The sequence below is a fragment of the Anabrus simplex genome, chromosome 2 (genome assembly GCF_040414725.1).
Source record: "Anabrus simplex isolate iqAnaSimp1 chromosome 2, ASM4041472v1, whole genome shotgun sequence".
Classification (NCBI taxonomy): domain Eukaryota; kingdom Metazoa; phylum Arthropoda; class Insecta; order Orthoptera; family Tettigoniidae; genus Anabrus; species Anabrus simplex.
Genome location: NC_090266.1, coordinates 1,064,284,753 through 1,064,307,631, shown reverse-complemented (window position 1 = coordinate 1,064,307,631; position 22,879 = coordinate 1,064,284,753). Strand labels below are relative to the sequence as shown.

Genomic DNA, 22,879 nt, shown 5'->3' with positions numbered 1-22,879 from the left:
TTTCTTTCGCTGCTTGCTGGAATGCACAACGTATGTCTAGCAATTACCGACAGAGTGGGCAAAATAATATCATGCTCCTTCCACCAGTGGAGTAAGTAGTCATCTTCACCAACATTCATATCGCAGTACATCCCTATTTCATTACCAGCAGCTCAGTTGTCACTTATTCACTCATGGATTTGTTCTTTTTCTTTGGAGGCTCTTGTAGACTGGTCTATGCATGCACAGTACGACATGAAGGATTTACAGGGAGAACAAACACCTTGTTTAGTTACTTTATTTCTCATTTTAACCAAACCAGGTGTTTGGTGGATGTTGGGATTCAATTGCTTATGTAACTACACACAGCAGATTATATTTTAATATTCTTTCTATCTTAATCCACTTACGCTTCAGGATTGGTTTTTCCTTTGAACTCAGCGAGGGATCTCACCTCTACCACCGCAAGGGCAGTGTTCTGGAGCATGAGACTTTATGGGCCGATGGGATACAACTTGACAGAAGGACCAGTACCTCGCCCAGGCAGCCTCACCTGACTATGCCGAACAGGGGCCTTGTGAGGCGGAAGGGAAGTTTGGAAGGGATAGACAATGAAGAGAGAAGGAAATTGTTGTGGTCTTAAGTTAGGTACCATCCGGGCATTTGCCTGGAGGGGAAGTGAGAAACCACGAAAAACCACTTCGAAGATGGCTGAGATGGGAGTCGAACCCCTGCTGCTCAGTTGACCTCCTGAGGCTGAGTAGACTTCGTTCAATCTCTCGTGCCACTTTCCAAATTTGGTGGCAGAGCCAGGAAGCGAACTCTGGCCTCCGAGGTGGAAGCTAAACACACTAACCACTACACCAATGAGGCTGACGCAAATTATATTATGAACCTGACATACAGATCTGTTATACAGATACATCTGACTTTGTCCATTATGGATTTCCTTTCATCTTCTTCTAACATTATCTGGTGATGGAATGGAGGCCACAGTAATGTGGCTATTTTCTGTACAGTTGAGACTTTTACCTTTTCACTTAAGAGCTTGAGAACTCTGATCTTACAGATTTCCTGAAAGTAAAATCAAGGATCAAGATAATATTATTGTAATGATTATACACATATTTCTTCAGTGACATAAACTGCAGAAGTCAACCATTAACTAATACCTCACAGTCTGATCCACTGACTGAGCATTGCTGCCACAGTTTATGGAACCACAAGAGCATTGAGTGAATTGCTGGTGTTGTTTTATGTTTTCAGTCATTTGTGAATGGTTTAAAGAAAGCTACCATCTGTTTTGCAACCTCATAACTGAAGCCATCTAACTTTTGGAAGGCATTATGATTTTGCAACAATGCAAGAATTTGATCATACTGCTTAAAAACAGTCTGTAACATCATATAGAGACTATTCCACCTCGAAATTACTTCTTGCTGTATCGTTTTTTGACACTGGGCGGCAAGACTGCCGTTTTGTTCAGATACCTCACCATAGCCTTTGTGGCGTTTTTTTCAGATACTGGAGCATCTTCCACAAGAAATCTCATCTCGTCAAATAAATGTGCATGTGCTTTATTTATGCAGTGAACAGCACAAAGCAGACGTCTATGATTTTCAAAAGCTTTATGTTTGAACCCTAATCTGATACGAAAAAACTTCCTCCACTATACTTTCATTTGTTTTCTTTGTATCTGGAAATTTTGTAGTAAAAAGCAAAATACTGAACAGCTTGTTCTATACACTGCGTAGTTAGTGTCAGATAATGGATCTGGTCACATCAAAAGTAGCCGAGCCAACTTTGCCAAAATTAGCACTGATACTAAGTAGTTCTTGCCATAATTCTTTAAAGCCTTCTCCGGCTACAGTGTTAAATGGTCAGAAATCTTTGACACATATGAAGATACTCGCACTAGTTATGGTTTGCTTTGGATTGCCGGGCAATACTTGGTGAGAAGAGCCGGCATTAAATTTGCAAACTTGTTTCTTTAATGAGTTGTACCGAATTCATATGTTAACAGTGCACTGCGTGATTCACAGGAGACATACTCTGTCTGCTGATTGTCTGCAGTGACCACAAGTAGGAATTTCTTCCAAACAACAGATATGAGCCCGTATCTCGTAATTAGTTTATATTCACTGCTTTGAATTTGAGCCATAATGCTGTCTGTCGATTCACGTGGCATGGTGAACTTCAGCTCAAAACTAATGGTCAACTCAACCATTCCGTCATCCTTTTATACCTCTGAATTCCCGGCCTTTACTATATGTAAACAAGGGCTTACTCATATCTGGATGAATGACATTGCTTGCAATGTCAGTAAAGCAAGCAAGGTCATCCTCGCTAGTCAGCAAACTTCGTTTTGAACATGACCTGTTGAACGAATTGCAGGAAACTCTGGAATTTTAGGTTACATGCTCCACTCATGCGTGGTGGCGGTTGCAAATGCGGCAAGGCACATGTTGCTCTGTCTTTGTTACCCCTCTCAAGTTCAAACAATGCACACCACTAGTCCTTAAAGATACATAAAGGTTTTCACAGTTCTCAACAATTGCTTTAAACCCATCCCATAGGCTTTTTACATGTTTATTTACCATTTTCCACTGATCATAATAGCTTTTTTAAAATTTCCTCGTGACTCTCTCATCAACCATATGGTATTGCCTAATAGTCCTACTTTTACAACATTCCTTTCTATCACATATATTTTTAACTACGACAAAAACACGTTCATGTACACTTACACCATCTATCACTTCACTTTCTCTATAGAGCTAATCTGGTTTTATCAGCGCAACATCTAGAATATTTTCCCCTCTAGTTGTTTCCAACACTTTCTGATTCAGCTGTCCCTCCCATATTAACTTATTCACCATTTGTTGGTCATGCTTTGTCATTCGCATTGATTTATTTATTCACTTATTTATTTTATTGTTTCATAGATCCCATGAGCTAATGCTCATATTGGGACAGTACATTGAAGAGCTGGCACAGTTACAATATCAAAGACAAATTGAATTATTGGTATACAGAGCTGATAAAAGTTTATAATAATTTAAATTTAAAATACCACATTTTTCAAGGATACACTTGTGTGTTTAAAGGTTTATATAAACAGAGCCATATAGCTCGAAATGAAACCTGCTAGTAAGTTCGTCTAAATAGACTAAATCCAAGAGCATTTACGTTTTGTCCATAAATGTTTAATATTTCTTTTGAATATATTGAGTTTCTGGATAGCTTTTAATGAATCTGGAATGGAATTAAATCCTATCATAGCCCTATATAAAACACCATTAGTTCCATACTTCCCTATATTCATTCTAGGGACATGTAAGTTTCCAGATTGCCATGTTGCACGATCATTAACATTTGGCAAGTTCAGATCAATCGCTACAATAAAGTTCCTTTCTGTGTCGTTCCCCACATAGCTAATTATCTTATCAAATAATTTCGCACTAGCTTCAGTGCCAGCCTCACCAGGGCTGTACACCCCACAAGCATCAAGTTGCCTATTATCTTTACAGATAAGTCTCACACCTAGAATTTCATGTTCCTCATCCGTAACTATTTTGTATCTTACACATTCTTCTTTCACCAGTATGATTACTCCCCTTGATATCATTTGTCTCTACAACAAACACTCCAGTTCCATGAAAAAATTTCCACATCCATAATATCACTTCTCAGTCATGATTCAATACCTATTACAATATCTGGTAAATATATATCTTATTACATGTTATAAACCTCATGATTAGTCCATATTGAAAGTTGTTATGACTTAAAAACCAATGGAGGTATTTATTAATCCACCTATTCAATACTTCATGTCCACTTATATGTGGTTACAAATACACTCTGCCCCTTCGGCAGCCTCGACACAGATAGCTCCACCCATCCCCTCCTCCCTTCCACACTCCTCAACCCCCCCCCCCCCCCACTGCGTTCACTACCGCCGCTGCAGCACATATGCAATATGAGAAACAGAGCCAATAGAAGAGTGTTTACTGATACAACAGAAGGTAGTGTGTAACTGTTTATAACAATCACGAAAGTCCTCACTCTAATATAGTCAAAGAGAAGAACTCTCTCTCTTTTTGTTTACGACTTTTTTAAGACTTTCTTTCCTTCCCCTTACAGAGAACGATTAATCCAGTAAAATATTGGAAGATCTTGGCAAAGGTCCCCACCAAAATTATGCCTGCATGATGTTCCACATTTTTCAAAATTGTATACCGAGGCTTCAGTTTCCACAGCATTTATAACTACCCTTCGAGTGTTTTACTACCTTCACGTTAATGACAAAAGCAGCGACCTTGACCACGTCTTCTGCAAGACATATTTTTCTGTGTTTGTGATATCGCCTTTATTTTGTTAGAAAAAAGTACTATTGCATTAGAAGAAATAACAGCAAATTTAATTGAACCATTTTATTAAAACTTCAAAATTTATATAAGAAGAAGTTTTAGTCTTGGACCAAATGATTTTCGAATGACCACAGACAGTGCACCATTGACATTTTATCATGATTTTATCAAATGTATTCCATTTTCACATTAAGTGTACCAATAATTTAAGTAATAAGTCTACAAGGCTAATTTTCTAGCTTCTTTTTTAAGATTATGTGTAATATTTTTTAAAGATTGTATTAAGGCTGAAGATGCCCTATAAAAGAGGGTGAAACATGTCCCAAAAGTGTTAAGTGTTAGTATGCATTTGTAACCACATATAAGTGGACAAAGTATTGAATAGGTAGATTAATAAATACCTTCATTGGTTTTTAAGTCATAAATACATATCTATCAAATTACTTAATTCTATTCCTTTCTTTACAATATTTCTATAGTTTAACACTAAAATTTTTATGTTCGACTTCATGCTTTCTATACTGTCATCACTGCTTTCTAGTCCACCCCATTTTCCTGAATGTACCTCTTTAAAACTATTCTAAACAAACCCCCTAAATTGAAGTTCAAGTGAGGCCATCTGAGCATAGATTCCTCTCTCCTACCCACCCATTAGGATCTACAAACCTCACTCCCAATTTCCCACATACCCATTCCACAGTCTCATTTAAATCTCCAATAACCCTCCAGTCAGCATCACTCCTACTCAGTATCCCAATGATGACAATCTTTGCTCCCTTAAACCTCTTCTGTCTTTCTGTAACCAGATTCCGCACATCCCCAACTTCTTCCGTGCTGCTGTAACCAGATCCTGCACATCCCCAACTATGCTAGTATCTGTTCCTGCTTCCCTTACATTACTGGTACCAACGTGGAAATATCCGTTAGCACACAGGTAGAAAAAGTATAATAACTTGACTAAGTACAGAGAATTTAGTTTTTAGGAGGAACTCGAAGGCAAAAAGAAATCAAGATGTCGGCCACAAAGAGATGGATCAATAGGACTAGAAATGATCTAGCTGGGCGAGACCTGCATTTACTGCAGGTTATGGAAGACTATACCTACGTGGACAGAAATAAGTGGAGAGCCCTCATTCACCATTCCCCGGAAACTGCAGCTGGTTCAAGATGATGATGATCATCATCATCGTCATGATGTCTGCCACCACAGCGTAACGGTCGGTGTTATTAGCTGCTGTCCTCGGAGATCTGGGTTTGATTCCCGGAACTGCCAGAAATTTAATAATTGCAGGAAGGCTGGTATGCGGTTGAAATGGTACAAGTAGCTCACCTACAATGGGGGTGTGCCAGAAAAAAGAAAGAGCTGCACCACCTTGGGATGAGGACACGAGTTTACTATCATCATCATCATCATGTCCGACTCGCTGGCTGAATGGTGAGCGTACTAGCCTTCGGTTCAGTGGGTCCCGGGTTCGATTCCAGGCCGGGTCGGGGATTTTAACCTTAATTGGTTAATTCCAATGGCTCGGGGGCTGGATGTGTGTGGCGTCTTCAACATTAGAAATCATCCTAGGTAGGGCCCTCATCTTCACAGACATGCAGGTCGCCTAATAGGCCGTCTACTAGAAAAAGACTTACACCAGGCCTCTCCGGAGGCCATATGCTATTATCATCATCATCATCATCATATGACTGCTGTAATGAACCAAGCGAGTTGGTCGTGCAGTTATTGGCACCTGTGCACTTGCATCTGGGAGATAGTGGGTTCGAACCCCACTGTCGACAGCCCTGAAGATGGTTTTCTGTGGTTTAACACTTTCACACCGAGCGATGCTGGGGTTGTACCTTAATGAAGGCCACAGCCGCTTCCTTCCTACTCCGAGCCCTTTCCTATCTCATAGTCGTAATAAGACCTATCTGTGTCGGTGCGACGTAAAGCAAATAAAAAATAAAAAATAAAAAAACACCCTGCCAAAAGGGAAGTTAATAAGCACAATGACATGCACCAACAACGTGACATGAAAAACATTCACCACTTTAGCAGGAATAATGTCAAAAAAATCCAAACAAACTAAACGTGAATACAAAATAAAGCAGAATGCAGAACATAGATTTAAATTTTTTTCAATTACTATTTAAAACAGAAATTTACTTCTGTGATTGTTGCTATGCATTCACCTGCAAGAAAAGTGAACAATTCTATGTATTACAGAAGACAACATTTCCAGTTTTGAACAATTAATAATGAATGTTAGACAGGTTTTTCTATTACTATATTATAAATAAGTGAATTAAAATTAACATTTGAATCACAAGTACAAAGAAACTTAATAATACAAGGTTATCATTAGCTGCAATGCACTTAGCACAGATTGTACTTTACAGATGTGTGACAGTTTTTATACTGTAGCATCTACACAAGAGTAAAACTTTCCCAGTAACCACCTAGTATCCAACAAAAGAACCTTTGTCCAACTACAGGTGACTTTACAGTTGTGTCCAAGTACTGTTGACACATATTCTATTCTGCTATGGACCTTTGGAAGTAGTGAGCAGTGTATGTAATCAGTAACAGTGATCCACATTATACTATTTGTTAAGTGTAATCGATAGGAGGGTAAACACTTTTTACAGATTAGCACCTCTACTCCCAAGGCCTGAGTAGTAGTACAGATTGCTATGGTGGAGAACACACTCAGATCTTGGTCCTCTGGAATTCTTCCAAATGCTGCCCAGACTGATGCTCAAATAGACTGCTAAAGATACTACTAACACCACTACTACTGCATTCTTTCTTGCCCTTTTCCCCAATTTATTGGGGTTGTCACTTTATCTGAATTAGGCCAAGTTTTATGGCCTGCTGCCCTTCCTGATGCCAACCCTTTGCAGAGGGGGGGGGGGGGTGTGTGCATGTGTGGGTAGGTGTGTGTGTGTTTGTTTCATATGTAGATGAAGGAAAGTGTATTAAGATGAACACAAACACCAGTCCCCAAGCTAGAAGAATTAACCATACACATATAAAATCCTTAGCATGGCCAGTAACTGAACCCAGGACCCTCTGAAACGAAAGTCTCTGCGCTGAACATTCACCCAAGAAGCAAGATACAATTATAATAATCATTATCTTCCAGATGCTTAACCCAGCGCTCAATACTTTCTGCTGAGAATTGTCTGTCTCTTGCACATCCTATACTCATCTGTTGAGTTACTTTCTTGCTACATCTACGAGCAATAGATTAATAGCATGATTATGCTTAAGAAGTGAATAAAAGAGGACAAAGAGAGAACTTGCACATCAGCAGAAAATAATGCTTAAATTAAAAAAAATATAAAGATCTTTGCCTATCTTAAACCGAGATATAGCAGTGAGTAGATCTTTACGTCCAACAATGCATCCGTTTCCCATGATCTCATTAACAAGATAAATACAAAATATATAGGCTCTGATTAATGCTAGAGATACTCCAAACATATTTTGGTATGTGTGAGGAAACAAAATTTAACTTCTTGGAGGAAATTAGCAGCAAAAGAGAGTAAATTCAAGATTAAATGACTAATAAAACACACATCAATTTCAATTAAATTGTACAATATTGGTATATCAAAGGGTTGGTATGGGATAATTTGAGAGGTCTTCAGAATTTTACAAAAAATACAGGAAGAGGGGAGCTCTACAAAGTAAGAAAAGATCAAAGTTGAGACTTACATCACTCTCACTTGAGCTGGGACTTGTAAGCAGTCCCAATGCATTTCCCACAGCAGAGACATTGCGGGGTGTTGATGTTAATACAGGGCAACAGTTTCTCTCCCTGTTATTCCTGATAGGAGTGATTGGAGACCATGTAAATACTTGATAAGGATGCACAGCCAGAATGTCAAAAGGAGTAGGACGGGGGAACCTGGGAAAAAACAATATAAATCAGAACTATTAACTAGGTAGTATTTCATACCGAGGCATTTGTTAGGGCAGTAAACAAAGAAGTCAAATCTCTGCTAGCAGAACAATTTATCAACAACCATAATCCCCATTGGCAGGCTGAAAAAATAAGCATCATAGGTAATTTGTCACCAAAATTCTATTAGTACATGCTGTACATTAACCATAATTTCATTATACATCCAATGTATCCCTTTCAACGGTTACCGTCCTGAGTGGGCGCGTATCTTGTCTAGCTTAGATTAAAAATTTCATCTTGGGTCCGTATTGAACTGAGAATAACAAAGTTTTGAAGGAACTTATTGGTCCACCTCTTTTTAAAACAAAAGATTTTGTTGCTTAGATTAAATTACAACAATTATTTATTCCATACTAGTTTCGACGCTGTTTGGCGTCACCTTCAGTTAAAACAGCGTCGAAACTAGTATCGAATAAATAATTGTTGTAATTTAATCTAAACAACAAATTGTTTTATATTGAAAAAAGGTGGACCAATAAGTTCCTTCAAAACTTTTGTTATCTTGTCTAGGAAACCAGCGGGTCACTGAAGACTTTTTCTATGCTCTCAATGTACACCTCAGAAAAATGAGTGGATTGAAAAACTGAAAACATGTTCCAACAGACTAAATACGACAACAAGCCATTAACTATTATGATCTGGCAAGAATGAAGATGATCATTTTACTTCATACCGACTTGATAAAGGGCTGCCATATACATATCAGCGGCAGCCAATATTCGTATCAAAGTTTTCGTTTCTCACCTGCAGTTCCGTAATCCTTAGTCCACACGATGAAGGTGGCGTTGATGGCTTATAAGAACAATTCTTGCATAAAACATGCAGCCACACATGTTGCTATGTAGCTTCTTTCTCTGGCGAGTTTCCTCTTCCTGTCTTTGATGTTCCTGCTCAAACTGTGCAACTGCAGCCGAGATGGTAGCACGCCAGCGAGAGCACTCCAATGCAAGAGTACTGTATGCCAAGTATTTGGGTTTATATCTACTCTTTTCATGGTCTGCTTAAGTTGGTCTTTATATCGCTTCAGAGGAGCACCACGAGTCCTCGTGCCAGTGCTGAGTTCACCAGGATTTGCCGAGGGAGTCTGTTGTCAATCATATGATAATATGGCCTGCCCATTTAAGCCGATGACAAACAATGGTGGCCATGATACCGTTTAGCTTTGCTTTCTCGAGAACTGCTATATTAGTTATACAGTCATCCCATTTGATATTCATGATGGATCTAAGTTTTGTTGATGAAAGCATTCTAGTTTCTTGATGTCCCAGCTGTATAGGGTCCAGGTTTCACACTCGTAGAGTAACACAGAAATAACAACAGCTTGGTACACCATAATTTTCACATGCGGATACTTAGATCTTTATTCTGGAATACACAACGTGAAAGACATACAAAGGCCACATGGGCAGGCTGCATTCTGTTTTCCACGTCTACACTACGTTGAGAGAATACTCCCAAGGTACGAGAAGTGCTCCACCCTTTCCAGAGCTGTGCCAGATGTGGTGATATCAAAAATCTGGGGGGGGTGTTCCAGGAGCAGGCTGAGTAAGCACTTTCATCATCTGAATGTTGACAGTCAGGCCAAAACGTTCATAAGATCTATTAAAGCAGATGACAGATTGTTGCAGCTCTTCTGGTGTGTGGGTTGGAGAAGCATTGTCATCTGCATATTGCAATTCAGTGATCCGGCTGGAATAGGTTAATCTTTTGGAGCATAGCCTGGCCTGGTTGAAAAGCCCCCCATCATACCAACATTTAATTTCCACACCTGCGTTGTTTGCAGGCGTTTTCTCATAAAGCACAGCTGCCAGGTACAGGGCAAAGAGTGTAGCTGCAAGTACATATCCTTGCACAAGTCCATTTGTGATTGGAAATTCTTCTGAGAAGTCACAAAACACTAAGAACAGGGGTGTCATTTGTTTTCTGCACTTCTCCTGGAGTTGTCTTGTGCAGAAGATCATATCAATTGTACCACAAGAGGTACGAAACCCACACTGAGATTCAGGTAGTAACCTCTCAGAAATAACGTGAAGTTAATTCAGTAAGATTCTAGCAACTATTTTCCAGCTATGGAGAGCAGGGATATACCATGGTAGTTTCCATAGATACTGCGATCACCTTTCTGGAAGATTGTAACTATTCTGGAGTATTTCATGGCAGCAGGAACATATATAGTTTCCCAGATTAGAAGAATCAGATAGAAAAGCCTGGTTTTTAGAGTTGAGCCTCCACTTTGAATGAGTTCAAGAGGAATGTTGTCTGATCCTGGAGCCTTCCCTGTTTTCATTCTGCTGAGAGCTTTGATAAACTCTAGGAAGGTCGGAGGAGTGTCCATCTGGGGTTGGGAAGTTTGTTGAGGAACATATTGAAGAAAATCTTCAGCAGCAGCAGAACAACAGTTCAGGAGTGAGCTGAGGAGCTCCTTCCATTGTTTCAAGATGTCTTGGCTGTCTGTATGAATGGTGGTATCATCAAGAGCTTTCAGAGTTCCTGATGACGAGCGGACAGGACCATACAGCTCTTTCAGTCCTGTGTAAAAGTTGCGTAAGTCCCTGATATCTGAGAATTTCTGAAATTCCTTGGCCTATAGCTGCCACCAGTTGTTCTTTATTTCCCTGATTTCAGACTGACCCTTCTATTTTAGTTCACGAAAATGCATTTTCTTCTCTCTGGAGGATGGATCTTGAGAAACGGATAGATAGGCATCCCGTTTAGCCTTGATGAGGTTCAAGATTTCTTCATCATTATTATCAAACCAGTCTTGTCTCTTCCTTTCCTCATAACCAATGACTTCCAGTGCAGACTCTGTAATGATATTCCGAAGCTTGTTGATTGGAATGCGAGTTAGTTATTCTAGAACAGAGTTTTGGTATTCTGTGGCAACACTATCAAGTTGAAGCTTAGAGGTGTTGAACTTCTTCCTTGTTGGAATCGTGAAGTGGGTTCGTGGCTTTTTATGGATGGTATTTGTGAATCGACTAATAAGTTCATGATCTGTCCAGCAGTCATCAATATTCTGGGCTGTTTTCATGATTAGGACATCATTCTTGTCGCACTGTCTGGTGATAACAATCTATCATGTGCCAATGTTTAGAGCATGGGTGCATCCACGTGGTTTTGGGGAAAAGTCTAGGATAAACATGGAATTGGAAACTGCAATGCTAATGGTCTGTTACTTCTTGGCCTGTGTGTTGAGCATGAACTCTTTATCACCAATACCCAATTCCAACTGCCAAATCGCTTTGAGAACTGTGGATTGGTGAAATGGTTGAAATGCAATATATTACCCATTTCAAAACCTTAGAAAAATGTGTTCAGGTTGCAAGGAATATTTGTATAGCACTGCATGGTTAGAAATATACTGTGGCTACTATGTACACAGTATGATAATTTGTAAACATTTTAAGCCATTCACTAACTTCAGTTAATAGGGACCAGGGAAGGAAAAAATCCTGAATAAATAAGGTTTTACTGATTTAAACTTGTTTTCTTGTTTAATCAAATATTTAGTTTTGTGGTGACAATCAAGGAATGTAAGAACAAGTAACATCATGTCTGCGTGATGAGGAACAAACAGGTGAAAGGGAAAAATACCCAAAAATAAACACAGGCAAGGACAAACAGAACAGTAAATAATGATTCAAATCCTGGAAAAACAAAATATATAACACCAACATAACCTAGATACTTACCTTGATTACCAGCCAAAGTATATTAATATTAATGTGGAAGTGAAAATTAGGCCAAGAAAAGAAAAATATATTAAGAGGGAGAGTTACATGGTTTTCTACGCTTTAACAAAACTCCTAGATAAGAAGAAAACATTTCAAACAAAATAAAAAACATATAAAAATAATTTAATAAAATAAAATAAAAATATGTTAACACTAGCAGTTACCCGCGGCTTTGCCCACGTCGATTTCGTAATTTGATAAAAGTAATCATTCCTCGGCGCTGTACGAAGACATTTATCTCAAAGTCCCTAAAGTATAAAAACTCACTGAAAAATACATTTCATTTACCCCAGGAACTCTTTGTAAATCACGTTTGAGGTATTTCTTTTTGGGGCTAAGACGACCATGTGACATAAGAAATGTACATGTGAGAAACAGTCTCAAGTCAAAGAAAAACACGTTTTTTATTATTAAAGGAGATTCAAAATACCAATTTCCATGTCTGTAACATTTTCATTTTTTGAGATATGAGTATCCTCATAAAAAATTATTCAACTCACTTTTGAACTTCCTTTCACTCCCGTTAAGTGCCTTTTCCGAAAACAAGAACGTACCTGTTCCTGTATTTTTAAAGGACCTTTCCAACTACCAAGATTCTTGTCTCTAACATGTTAATAACAACATATAATAATTTTAAAAATTCACCCACTTTTTCAATTCATTTCAGCCCCTTAAATGGATTTTCCGAAAGCAAAAACATACGTGTCTCATTATTTTTAAAGGAGATTCCAAATACTAGTTTTCATGTCTGTACGTCTGTAACACACTCAGTTTTTGAAATGTAAGTATTCTCATAAAAGGAATTCACATTCTTCTTCACTTCATTCCACCCCTCTCCCCCTTAAGTGGACCTTCCGAAAACAAAAAGTATGTTTTTCTTTATTTTCAATGGAAATCCAAAATATCAACTATCACGTCTGTTCCAGTTCAGTTTTTAAGATATAAGTATCCTCATGCACGGAATTCAACTCCTCCTCTACTTATTTTCAAACCCTCTTAAGTTGATTTTCCAAAAACAAAAACAAAAAACTGTTTATTTTTAAGGAGATACCAAATACCAATTTTTACGTCTGTAACATCATTAGTTTTGAGATATAAGCATCCTCATACAAAGAAATCAACTAATGTTTCCAATTAATTCACGCCCTCCCCCCCGTAAGTGGTTTTTCCGAAGACAAAGGAATAGGTATTTCAGTACTTTGAAAGAAGATTCCAAATACAAATTTTTATGTCTGTAACATCTTCCCTTTTTGAGATAAAAGTATCCTCACCCTCGTCCGTAAATTTGATCACCATCCCCCACCCCCCACTCAAAAATGCGTGTTTTCTTTATTTTTAAAGGAGATTCCAAATTCTAATTTTCACATTTGTAACATCTTTAGTTTTTGAGATCTAGGTTCCCTCATAATAAGAGTACGATTCATTTTTCACCCCCTCCCCCAAATACGTGTATTTTTAAAGGAGATTCCAAATATAAATTTTCACGTCTGTGACCTTCAGTTTTTGAGATATCACTGTCCTAATAAAAAATTCAATGCCCTTTTCAGCCCTTTTTACCCCGCCCCCCCTATGCGGTTTCTTCCAAAAAACAAAAAGTACAGGTTTCTTTATGTTTAGAAGATCACAAATACCAATTTTCACATCTTTAAGATGTTAAGTTTTTGAGATGTTCTGTAGATATGCCCACTTTAAAAATTAACCCCCCTTTTCAGTTTCCCTTAAGTGGATTTTCCGAAAACAAATCATCTATGTTTCTTTACTTTTACAGGAGATTCTAAGTACCAGTTTTCAACTCTGTAACATGTTAAGTGTCTGAGATATAATGTAGGCCTAGATATAGTTTTTAAAAATTCCACCTCGTTTGTCACTCCCGTTCACGCCCTATTCATTGGATTTTTTTTTTTTTTAATGTGTTTCTTTTTTAAAAGGAGATTCCAAATACATGTCTGCAACATCTTCAGTTTTTGAGATACGAGTATCATCATAAATGGTATTCAACCAACTTTTCCCCTTTTTTCACCCCCCTTAATGGAATTTTGCAAAAAAACAAAAACACACGTATGTTTATTTTTAAAGGAGATTCCAAATACCAATTTTTACATGTATAAACTTTCATGTCTTTGAGATATATATATCCTCATTTAAAAATTTCACCCCCCTTTCCACCCCCTTAGCGAGACGGAATACCCGAAAATCCTTCCTTAGTGTGCACCTACACCCTTGTATAAATGTATCCTCAAAATTTCATTTCTTTATGTCCAGTAGTTTTGGTTCGGCGATGGTGGGTGGGTGGTCAGTCAGTCAGTCAGGACATATTTTATATATATAGATAAACACATCAGCCAATCAAAGATTTTAAAAGAATTAAAATATATGAATAAGGATTAAATAAGAATAGACTATAAATTGAACTCGCTTATTAGAAATCTGGGTTTCAACAAAAATAGAGAAAGTAATAGAGATAATACATTTCAAGAAATTGAAGAAAATAATCGAAGTTGGGCAGAGAAATATATCACAATTAAATACACTTGGAGTCGATAAAACTTAAGACGACGACTCTGTGTGACACAAATCACCATGCCAACATTCATTAAACAGCGAAGAAAGAAGGAAAGAATATGATTTTTATACCACTTCACAATGCATGCAACAAAAATTTCAGCGAGAATAAGTCAAGCTGAAAATGAAGCTTGCAGTAGCAAGAGCCCAAAATAAATTGTTTAAATGAGGCAAGTTTCAATAACATCAAAGCACGAAGTCACAAGGCGAGAATACACGCCCACCAAAACACAACACTGCAGAAAGAACAAAATATTTTTTCCATTACTTGAAGTAATAACTAGGGAAAGGATTTTAAGGTGGAAAGTATGGTCAGAAAAGGTACATAAAAGTACATACAAAAAAGGTACTGATGAAATAACTTCATTAAGATTTAAACCAGTTACATGAACATTCTTTATTCCATTTACTGGGTTCTAATAATTCATAAATTTGTTATATTGGATTATACAAAAGGTGCAAAAGGTTCCAACTCTAGGTCATTGTTGTTGAGTAATTGTTGGACCTGCTGGATGGCTGCTGCATCTGTTCAGTCTAGGTCACATATGAGGCATCTGATTTTATCTAAGTTTTTGCACAAGAAAACTGTGCATCTTATCCAAGTACCCCACCTGCAAATGGCTCCAAAGAGTGTTGTAGGTGTCCACCTACTCGTCATACCTCGTTTCTCTTTAGTCCATATGCAATACATGCCACATGGCTGAGGTTTGAGCACATGGCCTTCAGCTGTAGGAAACGTGAAAGTATGTAGCTTGCTTGATCAGTCGCTGTAAGTCTGACTCTTTCATACTGTACGCAGCCTGGCCACAGGTTCATACATGAGTCATTGAATGATTTCATTATTGTGCAGGTATTTGTCTTCTGAAGTTGAAAATGTTCTGAGCTCAGTAAATCCATGAAGCAGGATGCTACCCTACTTGCAGATAGTCCAAGTGAGTATCTCCCCTCTAACAGGTTAAACGGGTTAGGGACCACCGGTGGATTGTATAGTCCAAGCCCTCTGAGCACAAAGAGAGCCATGACTCAGAATATGTCCGAGATGCCCACTCCCATTCCATAGCAACTGTTGTCCCGACTCTCAGGACCGCTTACTAGGCCACTCAGCCATTGCCCATGGTTCACGAACTAGGACGTGCCTACAGTAACCCACACCATGAACAAGTACGATTTTGTGAGATTGTGTACAGACTGCACTGAATGTGGAAGAGACACATAAGCTTCCAGATTATATATTTCAAGGTTAACATTCAAGAAATGTACCTTCAAACAAGTTAGGTAACATGTTTCCTTTCTTATTATTTGGGTCGACCTAATTTATTTCACACCTAACTGATTAAATACTTGCTGATCATACCTAGTATTAGAGATTATTTACATTATTTATGTGCCTTTTTACTTAGATTAAAAACCAAACCAAACCCCATGGCACTACAGCCCTTGAAGGGCCTCGGCCTACCAAGCGACCGCTGCTCAGCCCGAAGGCCTGCAGATTATGAGGTGTCGTGTGGGCAGCATGACGAATCCTCTTGGCCGTTATTCTTGGCTTTCTAGACCGGGGCCGCTACCTCACCGTCAGATAGCTCCTCAATTCTAATCACGTAGGCTGAGTGGACCTCAAAACAGCCCTCAGGTCGAGGTAAAAATCCCCGACCTGGCCGGGAATCAAACCCAGGGCCTCCGGGTAAGAGGCAGGTAAGCTACTCCTACACCACGGGGCCGGCACTTAGATTATAGGTGTGTTAATTATTCTGTCATATTTTAAGGTACAGTAGAATTCTATTAGTCCGGCATCCAACAGTCCGGAATGCACGATGGTCTGGCACCATTCCAGGAGCTTTTAAATGTTATTATCTCTTATTAATGATCTCTCGTGAACAATTTGATGCATTATTTCTCGAAACCAATCGAAGTGTATTTTTTATTATTTCAAAGTAAATAGTGCAAATGTATCTGATACAATCAATTTGTTATGCATCGACTTACTTAAATACCTCTACAGTATCTCTGGAAATATTCAGCCTAGAAGGCTGTGTGTTACACTGAGTACTGGAAAGCCAACCATATGATAAAAACACTGATTTCAAAAATTGAATGTATGGGCCACGTTCAAAAATGGATGGGAACATGCTTTCAAAAATTGAAGCGGACAGAAGGAAAAGAGAAGTTGTAAATGGAATGACTCTAAATGTTAGGGGAAGACTTCCAGATAAAAACATCTATGAACTCCGGCATCATTATGGAATGGCAATAAGAAACAACACGTTTGAAAAGAGGAGAGTGTTATTAAACTAATGATTCTGCTGATCAACATTTTACGGCAAAACGCCATGTTACAGCTGTTTTCGCTGTGCGCCTTAACCTATATTGTAATAAGATGTACCGCCCGATAGTCCGGCATTTTCGGTAATCCGGCACCGGGCCGGTCCCGAACGTGCCGGACTATCAGACTTCTACTGTAATGATTTTATCCCAGTTTTGTTTATGGAATATTATTTTGTGATTTCATATTATTAGTTTATTGTCCTGAAGTTCTTCATTAATTTAATTTATTTCATTAAATTTAGTGCAATACTAAGTGGTGTTTAATTTCAAGTAGTTTGTGGTGCCTTGCTTCCTGTGTTTGATATGTTATTTTCCCGCACCACTTATCTGCCTGTTGGCAGTGGGTGGAGCCGTCGCACGTTCCACAAATGCATCTGTCGTTATCCTTGCTATTATAGGGGTTTGAAGGATAATTGGAGATCATCCAAAAAAAGGAAGAACAGACACTATCAAAATACAACTTCAATTTCCACAGTCATTTCAATTTATCAATGAACATTTTACCCAGGATAAGCTAAAAATAAATCATAGAAATTAAATTTAAAGTAACATTTATTAAACTGATTAACAGGATGCATTCCTCGGATGTGACACCCATCAGGATCATGAAAGAGAAATGAAATTAATCAGAACAGCATTGAAAAGGAGGTAATGGACAAAGAAACTGGAAAAAATATATTACACAAGAGCAACCAGAGAATAAACCAAGGTTGTGGAGGAGAACCTGACATGACTGGCGAGGAGCACAAGTCCATTATGGCTATTCTGATCAAAATTATATGCAGAACACAAGGAAAATGATACAAGATCATTTATGCAGCAGTGCAACAAGTTTCCCCCACAAATCGACCAGAATCACACCTGCAAGGCAGAAATACCAGAAGAAAAAAGAAAAGAAAAGAAAGAAAGAAAGAAAAAAAGAATAAACAGAAATCAATAACTCCCATGAACCCATATAAAAACACAAGCAGTGAACACCCCCATAACATCATCATCAAGATCAACACCTGGGAACTCGGCCATTAGAAGTGCATGCAGTTTATCTGAACCATTTTGCTGGAAAAAACATTTAGTAAAAACTCAAAATATGGTATTTTACATTTGTTTTGATATAACAATAAACACCAAAGACAACTGAATACATGTAGTTCTTAGAATGATTAAAACTGAAGATTAAATTTCTAACTGTTAATGATATGAGATTCCAATTTCAATGCATTTGTAATTATAAGGTGTTGTCACATGATTTAGCTTCAGGCTGAGTACGAGGAATAGTATGAACACCGTCTAAATTTGAATACTTAACACACCGTTTTCCTTTTCTTTCTTCTTCTTTTTATTTTTTTATTTTTTACAGTTGGCTTTATGTCTCACCGACACAGATAGGTCATATGGCGACGATGGGACAGGAAAGGGCTAAGAGTGGGAAGAAAGCAGTCGTGGCCTTAATTAAGGTACAGCCCCAGCATTTGCCTGGTGTGAAAATGTGGAACCACAGAAAACCATCTTCAGGGCTGCTGACAGTGGGGTTCGAACCCACTATCTCCCAGATGCAAGCTCACAGCTGCGCGCCCCTAACCGCACAGCCAACTCACCCTTTTCTTTTTCCCAAGTCATAGGAAGTTTGTTGAAGTTTGTTGCCAAAATGTTTCTGGGCGATTTAACTGGAGGTCACATGCCATTGAAGAATACATTGTAATCTGCACTATTCCCTGGAATGTTTTAAAACTTGACGACTGAAGAAGTTTTTTTTTTTTTTTTTTTTTGCTTTACGTCGCACCGACACAGATATGTCTTATGGCGACGATGGGATAGGAGAGGCCTGGGAAGTGGAAGGAAGCGGCCGTGGCCTTAATTAAGGTACAGCCCCGGCATTTGCCTGGTGTGAAAATGGGAAACCACGGAAAACCATCTTCAGGGCTGCGACTGAAGAAGTAGAGGATCAATTAATTTGTTTACTTACAGTTGGAGTCTATTACTGCCAGTAGTATAACATACACATGCTCATTAAGACTGCAGATTCCCAGAAGTGTTAATATTTAATTACGTTGTAGCACAATAAAGAAATAATTTCCGCTGGCTGATACTCTTATCCATGGCTGTTTAGATCCTTTAGCCGGTATCCAGGACAATGTTTCCTATGATGAACAAACACAATTTGAATTGCTCACGCATTTTTACTCTGCTCGCTTCGGTTACCCACATCAGACAGGCAAGTGATCGCTAATCTTAACAGGCGATCTTGCCTCGGCATATGTGCAAATAACAGCTAGTCATGAGAGATTATTGCGCTACTTCCAAACAATGCTATGTTCCAACAATGCATATACAGAGTTATTCACCTAACATGTTACACGAAAATAACTTCTAAACCGTTATAGATATCGGCATTCTGTTTTCATATTCATAAATGGTAATCAGGGTCTTGTAAAATAATGTGCTACTTAGTCTCATGGGGTGTTTAATAACCGAGATATTGATACTAACTCCATATTTTTAAATGGAAAGTCACAAATGTATACAGCTGGCCTAAAAGTTCAACTGAGTACAAGTTCAAATAAGTAAGTATTTTCAAAATCGGACAAGTACTTTTTGAGATATAAATAAGAACAGCATGCGCGGTTTCACATGCCGCATTAGACGGCGTGCAGTCGGGCAAGGACATACTGACGCGCAAGCAGTTTCCTGGGAGTGAGTTCAGCCTCAGAACGGATACCAGGCATGTATTGTAAACATATTGTGATGTACCGAAGCTAGGAAAACAACAGATGGGGAATCTGCCACCTCGGCGACTGCCCTAAATGCATATTAGTATTGATTGATTGATTGATTGATTGATTGATACCGTAACATACTCTGGGTGTGCAAAGTTATTGTATGACTGGCAAACACACAACGGGGAAGGGAGATTAATTTTTCTTTGTTGTTTCATTTTGTTTGGTTTCGACATCCATGTGTAATAGGCTGCGCTCAGTTTAGTGTCTTTCCCAATGGACGGGAATGGGAAGGATTTGGAAAGGACGTCAGTCGTGGCCTATCCCACAGGTACCTATCCGGTATTTGCCTGGTGTTGAACATGGAACTCCATGCAAATCACTTTCATGTTGGGCGAGGCAGGACTCGAACCTGCTCTCTCCCGAATGCAGAGCAGTATGTCAAGTTTTTTAATCACGTGTAGAGGCTAGCATTCGTAGCTGTCGCCGGGGTGGTCCGGGTTAAATTCCTGGCTCTGATAAGCCATTTAATTCTGGTTGGAGGGCTAGAATGGGGTACACTCAGCTCCGTGAGGCAAAACGGCGAAGAGGTGGGTTCGGTACCCATCTCACCTATCCTGGTAGTGTTTCTGTGGTTTCCCACCGCTACTCCAGGCAAATATCGGGATGGTTCCTTACTTACAATGGCCGCCTCCGTCCCAATCTCTCTCTCACACGCACGTGCGCGATGTCCAAGCCCCGGAAATGAAATAACAACAACTATTCTCTGTACCCCTTCAAGTGTCTTGATCACATACGTCTGGAGAGGAACACAAACAATAAGATGCATTACTAAAAGTGTGACCGTATAAGCATTACTGTTCTGGAGTAGACTTAGTGTTTGAAAATGTGGATTTTGTCATGCAATCACAGTGTGAATGACACACGTCCTGCAAACAAATGGAAATAGTAAGATAAGGTAGTGTAGCTGCTATTAGAGGGCGTAGGAGGGGTAGGTCTTGTCCGCCCTGTTCTCCTGGAAAACGTACCCCTTAACATACGACAAGATATGTGGTTCCAGTACGACAGTTCTTCTGTCCACTATTCGATTGTGGCCTAACAAGTCTTAAACGAGATATTCCCCGGTCGATGGATCGGACATGGAGGCCCTATCACGTGGCAAGCACGGTCACCTGATTTGACACCGCTGGACTTTTTCCTCAGGGGTACGTGCATGGACATAGTCTACGCGTAAGCTCCAGCAACACCACAGGATCTCAAGCGCCATATCATCGCAACATGTGCTGCAATGTCGAGGGAAACTCTTCGGTCTGTGACATCATCCCTCGCGACACGACTGCAAATGTGCATTGCCGTTGATGGTCAATATTTCGACCACATAATTAAATAGACACAATGTGTATGCGGATCACTGAGATGCAGTCCAGCTCCATGACTAAATGGTTAGCGTGCTGGCCTTTGGTCACAGGGGTCCCGGGATCGATTCCCGGAAGGGTCAGGAATTTTAAGCATAATTGGTTAATTTTGCTGGCACGGGGTCTGGGTTTATAGTCATCTTCATCATCATTTCATCCTCATCACCACATGCAGGTCACCTAGGGAGTCAAAACAAATCAAAAGACCTGCACCTGGCGAGCCAAACTTGTCCTCGGATACTCCCGGCACCAAAAGCCGTACGCCATTTCATTTTTTACTGAGACGTACGTATTCAAACATCACCCACCTCGTATCTTTATTGTTGTGATAATTCAGCCTCCAGCCAATCAACAATTGGCCACGAATAGGTTTGCCATATAAAGTACTGAACTTGTTGCCAACACGGTCTCTACATACAAAATGCCAAAATGCCCGCCTCATAACAAGTACACTGACGAGACGTTATCTTCCCATTCCTACGCCCTTAAGATCATTTCCAATGAAGTCTACCTCGGACATTATACATTTGCTTTTCTGGAAGGAGCTCTTCCGGTGTTTTGTGTTATGCTTATTTCTTAACTGATACAGTAGTATGTACTGTACACTAAAACCAGTAATAATTATAGCTTTCGTTATGTTCCTTTCATGGCAAAGTACTTATATTATTTCTTTTAAACACATCAACCCTCCATGTCCTGTCATGACTTCACTTGTCATACACGCTTTACAAATCCATCACATGTGTACGAGGTGCTTACATGCCTGGTATCCATTCTGTGGTTGAACGCACTCCCAGGAAACTGCTTGCGCGTCAATATGTGCTTGCACGACTTCATGCCGTCTGATGCGGCATGCAAAACCGTGCATGCTGTTCTTATTTATATCTCAAAAAGTACTTGTCCGATTTTGAAAATACTTACATATTTGAACTTGCACGCAGGTGAACGCTTAGTCCAGCTGTATGAATTTGCGCCGTTCCATTTAAAAATATGGAGTTAGTATCAATATCTCGGTTATTAATCACCCCATGACACTAAGTGACACGTTGTTTTACAACTCCGTGGGTAACATTTACGAGTATGAAAACAGAATGTCTATACCTTTAATCATTTAGAAGTTATTTGGTTGTAACATGTTACGTGAATAACCCTGTATAGTTCAACTGATAACATCGGAACACAAAATCTATATGTTAGTTAAGGGTAGGCCATGAAATACGAAATAAAATTTTTAAAAATGACACAAATTTCCATATTCTTCAAGAGTAGAGTCCTCAACAGGGAAATATCTCTGTAATTCACGTCTCAGTTCAAATGAATTTAAACCAGATGAGGCTTCTTCAACTATATGGCATGCTCATTCGTAACTCAAAGGGAACTGTTATACTCTTGGTCAAAATTAAGTTTTCTTACTGGAAAATTAAATGCTGAATTACAAATTATGGTATTGTAGTTTGAGAACTCCATTCACTAAAGTACGGAGTTCATATGGAAATGTTGTTTCATTATTACATTGTTAGTAAACTACACAATATTTAATCCAAACCTCTAACTTTCTTCAGCTTATCCCAGTCATTTTGCTGGAGCTACCCAGGCTCGTTTTTGGTTTTGGCCAGGATATTAAGGCGACACTCTGGAGATAAAAATATATTTTTACCTAATGCATGGATTTTCGTGAAACATTGTGAGAATGTCACCTACATAAAAGTAGAGATATCAAAAACATTTCTTTCATATACAATTAATAGTTTTCCAAAATAATTTTTTTTTTTACATTTTTAATTCCATTTTTCATGAAATTTAATTAACATCTTAATGTAAGTT

At 38.9% G+C, this 22,879-nt stretch overlaps 1 protein-coding gene across 4 annotated transcripts in view; it reads right to left on the bottom strand.

Moving 5' to 3' along the window:
* Positions 1 to 22,879, bottom strand: part of LOC136863292 (uncharacterized) — a 731,410-nt gene that overhangs the window by 372,010 nt on the left and 336,521 nt on the right. For all 4 annotated transcript variants that reach the window (XR_011017857.1, XR_011017858.1, XM_067139677.2 and 1 more), the window contains exon 9: positions 8,059 to 8,251. Coding sequence is in view for 2 of the 4 variants with exons in the window: in XM_067139677.2 (XP_066995778.2) it covers positions 8,059 to 8,251 (193 nt within the window). In the remaining 2 variants the exon portion in view is untranslated. The remainder of the gene's footprint in view (positions 1 to 8,058; positions 8,252 to 22,879) is intronic.